General features: G+C 57.0%; 1 protein-coding gene across 1 annotated transcript; it reads left to right on the forward strand.

The window, feature by feature from the left end:
- Positions 1-2,358: 2,358 nt before the first annotated feature.
- LOC135823043 (uncharacterized) lies at positions 2,359-6,603 on the forward strand. The gene has a single exon (XM_065335875.1). The coding sequence runs from the start codon at positions 2,359-2,361 to the stop codon at positions 6,601-6,603; it is 4,245 nt and encodes a 1,414-aa protein (XP_065191947.1).
- Positions 6,604-7,091: the final 488 nt, after the last annotated feature.

The following is a 7,091-nucleotide window of genomic DNA, read 5'->3' on the forward strand; positions in this document are numbered from 1 at the left end:
TAGTCATAACTCGTAACATTTTGTCCTTCTCCTTTTCTTCCGGAATTATAATTGTTCGTCCTAAGCACACGTACAGACAGCGACAGCTCCGATTCATGTTCTGCTTCGAAGTCGTACACGGCCGTAGCGAGCATGAACCCCACGCCGCCAGCGTCCTCGTCCTCGCTCTGTTGACCAGCAGCGCCGCTGCCTTCCTGCGCCATGGCCAGAGACCGGTGCACACGCACCGCAGCAACACTACAAATGCCGGTGATATCGTGGGGGCGCAGTTCAAACGACAGCGTCTCCGATTTTATCCGATGCTCGATCGACATCACGACTTTCTACCTTTTTGGCAATTTTGCTGCTCACTGAAATCCGATCGAGGCAGTCCCACGCTATGCGGCCGATATGGGCCATACACTACAGCGACACGAAGACCTGCGAACACTGGCATGTGAACTGGATGCTGAGCGCCAACTCGACGGCATGCTGTAGGCTAGCCAGTGTAGTATAGGCTAGTGTAGCGGATTTCAGTGTCTGTCTGTGTCAGGTGTATCTACACCGACCGTACACGTCACTACTCGAGTGTTATGATTGTGACTCCACATATTTCCATCCGTATGACACTCAACACCACATAACAGCCTTTTTTCAAGTTTTTGTAGACTGACTGCCAGGATGTACATGTACCGTACATACTCCCGAAACGGAGTTCCGACTCCCAACCGGAGCCCTGCATCTGATTCTGACATCATCAAGAAAAATCACCCCCTATCATAGTCATAGATGGGCGGGAGCCTCCCTTATGCTGGCCTGCCTACCACAGTAAAACCTGTCAAGGCGACTACTCGGATAAGGCGACCACTCGGATAAGGCGACCACCTGCTCCAGAACTAAATTATTACTTAGATTAGAAGACCACTGTAAGCAGGTAAGTGTAACCAGGACAACGGGATGCTATTTCCAGTCCCTGGATAAGGAGACCACCTGGTGACAGAGACCACATTTTGAAGGTCCCTTGTAATGAGCGCGGTCGCCTTAGACAGGTTTCACTGTACATGTAGTACTAGTGGCTAGTGCTGTACCCTCTACTCTACTCTAGCCTCTCCTGTCTCCGCTTTACTTTGTCTTTGCCGCCTAGCGCCTGCGCGAGTGACATGAGCAGGCTAGGCCTTCTCTGCGCGTGGAGACTCAGTCAGGCTCGAACTCGGTGATGTCTGTTGTGTTGACAATGACAGAACACCACCCCAGCCAGGCACCAGACAGCATGCAATGATGCAGGCAGAGGGCCAGCGGCACTGCCTGCCTGCCAATGCCATGGTGCCTGTGGCATCAAGTCAAATCACAACCGGTAGTTGTACAATTTAGAATACTACAGTGCTGACAACTGAAATCCGACCCCTGACTGAGCGGTACATCGCAAAGACCTGGCGTGGGATTGTAACACTACGAAATACATGACTGTAGAGGCCGCTAGAAAGTGAACGCACCGCCCAGGGGGTCGGATTTCAGTTGCCAGCAGTGTAGTAGAGCCTAGAGCCCTAGACTAGAAGTCCTATCATGATGATGATGATTATTTATACGAGTAGAGCCTAGGCCAGAGGAAAGGAAGAAATAAAGTAAAGAGGCCTTAAAAAAATACTTTAGTTTAGGCTAGAGTAGTCAGTAGTGGGAGATACCCCTGCTGCACTGGCAGTGGTGGAGGCCCGGGTACCGGCTTAGCGTGCACGAGCGGTAACAGTGACTGGAATACAGTCGTCCCTCTCTAATCCGGCACTTTATAATCCAGCACCCTCGATAAACCAGCACAATTTTCAGTAGCCAAAATGTCCTCTTCATGTACATTGCAGCAGTAAATCAGATTTGTTAATCCAGCACCCTTATTTCTGCTGTTCACCTAAGTAGGTATACATTATTATTGTGAGAGTATGCATGGTATTCGTTGCTCTAACTTCTATCTTACATTCCTTGTTGCACCCGCCGGCTACCATGGCTCATTGATGGTCTCCCGACATGTAATACATTCCCTTTGACTTTGTGTCACCGCCAGATCCTGTTACTTCTGGTGTCCGTTTCATGTTCATTGCTCGCTTGCGCGCTGGCATGCAACTGGCGTGCTCTTATGCGTACAGTGCGTACAACGAAGAACTACATCAGTTCCAGTTAGTTTTTTAGAGTTGGCCGTGGAACAAACTTGTGCTTTTCGCTCTCCCACATTCTCTGCTTCTTCTCCAATAATTATATGAACACTGTTCGCCAAAGAACTCGTTGTGGACGTTGTTGTGAGTGCGTGTCCGGGAGTGAGTTGGGGCGGTCGTGATTATCTAACAGCTTGGTGCCGAAACCCGGTTTGGTGGAGTAGCAGTGTGCAATACGATGTCGACGTTGAAGTTTGATAGTTTTGTTCGGCCGTTTCGTGGAAAAGGTGATAACCTTGCTGCGTTTTGGTCTAAGTTCCTGGTCCTTGGAGAACTGCACAAATGGGACTCGGAGGAAAAACAGATGGCGCATCTGCCATTGTTGCTGGATGGTCCGGCGTTCCTGGTGTTTGACCAGTTGTCCGCAGAGGATCGGAAGAAGACCGCGGCGGTGAAGGCTGCTTTGGAGGCGGCTTTCGCGCCCAGCCCGGCGGAGTCCTACCATCTATTCGTAGGGCGGCAGCTGGCCCTGGATGAGCCTGTCGACGCCTACGTAGCAGACCTGACGCGCCTGCTGACATTGTCAGGCCACAAGGTTGCTGCGGATGGGAAAGACCCGTTGCTCGTGGAGCAGTTGATCAGCGGTCTACCACACGAGTATGGGAAAACCGTCCGGCTGGCCAACGCCATGAAGAGCCTTACCGTCGCGGAGCTGACTGGACAGGTGAGGACGATGCAGTCAGCGGCAGGGGTCGCTCAGGCGGTGGCTGCAGCCCGATCTGGTCCCCCGCCCCAGAGTCAGTCGCTGATGTGCTATGGCTGTGGCCAAGTGGGTCACATGCACCGTAGCTGCCCGAATCAGCAGCGCGGTGGCGGTGGACAGCGCGGTGGCGGTGGACAGCGCGGTGGCGGTGGACAGCGAGGTGGCGGTGGTGGGCCCCCGCAGTCGACTTGGCCAAGGACGACCACGGATGCTCCAGCCAAGAGGAGTGGACCCACGTGCTATCGCTGTCATCAGGTGGGCCACCTGAGGAAAGACTGTCCTCAGAGGTCAGATTCTGGACGTATGGCCGCCACAGCACCAGCCCCGGCAGCGTCGCACCCGCGGACGGATTTCTGCCTGGCTATGCCCCGGCCTTCGTCGCAGCTGATTCGAGTTGCAGTGGAGGTGCAGGTCGAAAACGCGCATTGGAGCCGCCAAGCGTCGGTTGTCGACACGGATTGCACTCGGTCCCTGATCGAGTGGCCAGTTGTCCAGCAGCTGGGTATGCAGTCCAGCCTGAAGGAGACCAGCGACCGGCTGATCACGGTGGACGGCACACCCTTGGACGTCACCGGCAGCGTGGACATGACGCTGAAGCACGAGGATGGCTCGGTCTACCTACCGACGATCAAGGTTTCGTTGCTCGTCGTGCCGAACCTCGACGCCCTCAACACCGATATCGTGATCGGATCGGACATCGTGTCCCAAGTTGGTGGTGTCAGCATCTCCCATGATCAGCCGGGAGGCCAGTTATCGTCTGTTGTATTCGGCCCCGCACGTGATGTCGCCTCGGCCGGCGTGGCGGCTGCCACGGAGAAGCTGTCACGGCATATCTCGGTCAGCGACGGCGATGGTCAGGTCACGCTGCGGATGGACGACATTGAGGCAACCTGGCGCGACGACCTAGGCTTCTGGGAAGCCACCTGGCGATGGAAAGCCGACACGGAGCCGTCTCTTCCTCTTGGTTCTGGTGTTGGAGAATATCCGCGCAAGAAACTCAACCCAGAGCAAGAGCAGCAGTTCGTCAAGGAGGTCCAGATGTGGCGCGAGAACGGCTGGCTGGTCCCGTACGACCGTGAAGCGTTCGGTGAACCGGCCTGTGTTCTTCCACTGATGGCTGTCGACCAGGCTCACAAGGCGTCAACTCCCGTGCGGCCGTGCTTAGACTACCGCGCTCTGAATGAGTGTCTTGTGTCGCACCCAGGCCTGGATGCGCCGGCTTGCGGCCAGAAGCTGCGCGAGTGGCGACTCGGGGACGGTGATTGTGCCCTCCTTGATCTGAGCAAGGCGTACCTCCAGATCCGGATGGCTCCCCGTCTGTACCGCTATCAAGCGATCGTGTGGCAAGGAGAGTTGTTTGCCATGACGCGCATGGGGTTCGGCCTCAACGTCGCGCCGAAGATCCTTGACATGGTCGTGAAGTGGGTTACCAAAGACCTCGACGGCGTGGACAACTATGTCGACGACTTGCGTGTGCCGGACTCCCAAGTGGTGGCCACGACCCAGCAGCTCGAGCGCTACGGCCTGAAGTGCAAGCCTGCCGAGAAGCTCCCTACTGCTCGGGTGCTGGGCCTCCAGCTCTCGACTCAAGACGGCACGATCAACTGGCAACGTCGCCGTGACGTCTGCCTGCAGCTACCGGAGGCGCCCACCAAGCGCGCCGTGTTCAGCTGGTGTGGCAAGCTCGTCAGCCATTACCCCGTCTGTGCGTGGCTGCGACCGACGACGAATTGGCTGAAGCGGATGATCGGCGAATCCGTCGGCTGGGATATCGCCGTGCCACCTCGTCTGCTGCAGCTCTGCCGCGACATCCAGACCCAAGTCAACGAGCACGATCCGGTGCGTGGCGTATGGTCGGTGCAGCATGACGACGCAACGGAGTGGCACGTGTGGTGCGATGCGTCGGGAATCGCGCTGGGTGTCGTGGTGCAAGTCAACGGCAAGGTCATCGAGGACCGCAGCTTGCTGCGCCCGGCTGACGACAAACGGCATATCAACATCGCTGAGTTGGACGCCGTCATCAAGGGCCTCAACGCGGCTGCCAATTGGCCTGCGCGGAAGATCCGCCTCCACACGGATTCCAAGACCGTGCATGGCTGGCTTCGTCAGATCCTCGGGAACGAGCGTCGCGTGAAGGTTGGCGGGCTCCACGAGCTGCTCGTCAAGCGTCGGTTGCAGATCATTGACGACATCGTCGCAACAGCTTGCCTTGACGTGGAGGTGGACTGGGTTCCGTCAGAACAGAACCTCTCCGACCAGCTCACCCGCGTTCCGACGTCCTGGCTGGCCTGGACATCGGATAACAGCGCGGCGGATGTTGCTGCCAGCCTCGCCATCATGCCGAGTCTGTCGATGGCCGAGATCCTGGCCGGGCAGGAGGACGATGGTGCACTCCAGGCAGTGAAGGCCGCAGTGATCGCTGGGGACGACCTCCCGCCTGACAGCGGCTTCCGGAACATCCGCAGTCAGCTGCAAGTTCAAGACGGCGTCTTACAGCGCAGCGTCAAGCTTCCGCCGAACGACGTCAAGTGCGTTCTTGTGCTTCCTGCTGCGCTGGAGGAGCGGGCCGTGCGTGCAGCCCACCAGGTGTCTGGCCATAGTGGCTGGGAGGCGACGTGGCAGTTGCTTCGATCCCAGTGCCATTTCTTGGGCATGGGACAGCGCTGCCAAGCGTTTGTGTCCGGATGCAGCAGCTGTCAAGCCGCCAACCCACGCCGCGGAGAGGCGACCGAGCCCACTCGTCCGGTATCAGCCAACGGCCCCTGGGATGTGGTGCACATCGATACCCTCGAGCTCGGCGTTAACCGGTCCGGGAGTTACCACTGCGTGTTGGTATGCGTGGATGCATTCACCAAGTGGGTCGAGGTGGTTCCCCTCAAGCGTCATGACGGCATCTGTGTGGCTAGAGCTTTCGTCGACGTGTGCTCTCGGTGGGGTCCTCCTCGCGTGGTTCGATCCGACAACGGCACAGAGTTCAAGAACGCTGTCATGTCTTCCGTCTACGAGGCGTTCGGCGTTCATGTCTGCTACGGCGCGGCACGTCATCCCCAGTCGCAAGGCGTGGCTGAGAGGTTCAACCAAACCCTGTTGACCCTCGTGCGGAAGGTTCTGGATGAGGCGCACGACTGGGAACAGGAGCTGGCGATCCTCCTGTACTACTATCGGATCCGGCCACACAGCGCCACCAACGTCTCCCCGATGGAGGCCATGGTTGGTTGGCATCCCCGTGGCTTGGTCGTGGATCGGCCTCAGCACTTGTATTCAGCTGGCTCATGGGTAGACGACCTCCAGCAGCGGGCAGTGGCGATGCGAGACTACATCGAGTCTGCGCTCGGCCGCTTCGACTTCATCGACGAGCCGACACCGAGCCGCTTGACTGTTGGCGATGCTGTCATGCTTCGCCGGCCTCAGCGCTGCCAGAAGCGCCTAACCCCGTACGAGCCTGGTTGGCAAGTTATGTCGATCGTGGGCCCCTCGACGGTGGTGGTTCATCGGGTCGACGGCACCGGCCGTGACAAGATCGTGAATGTCGACTTATTAAGGCGTGCCGCCGAGGACGATCTGCCGCCCCCGCCGCCCGTCGCTCCGGGTGCCAGCGATGAAGCCGAGTCGGGCCCTGTTCCGTCTCTGGTATTGAGCGTTGACCCGGTCATGCCGCCGCCTGCTGCAGGCCCATCATTGCGCGACCGGTCTACGCTCGTGCGACCTGCTCGATATTGATGATTATGTTGTAGCTATTCGGTAGTGACATGAGTCACTAAGGGGTGATGTGAGAGTATGCATGGTATTCGTTGCTCTAACTTCTATCTTACATTCCTTGTTGCACATGCCGGCTACCGTGGCTCATTGATGGTCTCCCGACATGTAATACATTCCCTTTGACTTTGATGGTCTCCCGACATGTAATACATTCCCTTTGACTTTGTGTCACCGCCAGATCCTTTTACTTCTGGTGTCCGTTTCATGTTCATTGCTCGCTTGCGCGCTGGCATGCAACTGGCGTGCTCTCATGCGTACAGTGCGTACAACGAAGAACTACATCAGTTCCAGTTAGTTTTAGAGTTGGCCGTGGAACAAACTTGTGTTTTTCGCTCTCCCACATTCTCTGCTTCTTCTCCAATAATTATATGAACACTGTTCGCCAAAGAACTCGTTGTGGACGTTGTTGTGAGTGCGTGTCCGGGAGTGAGTTGGGGCGGTCGTGATTA

Source organism: Sycon ciliatum, chromosome 8, assembly GCF_964019385.1.
Source record: "Sycon ciliatum chromosome 8, ocSycCili1.1, whole genome shotgun sequence".
Taxonomy (NCBI): Eukaryota; Metazoa; Porifera; class Calcarea; order Leucosolenida; family Sycettidae; genus Sycon; species Sycon ciliatum.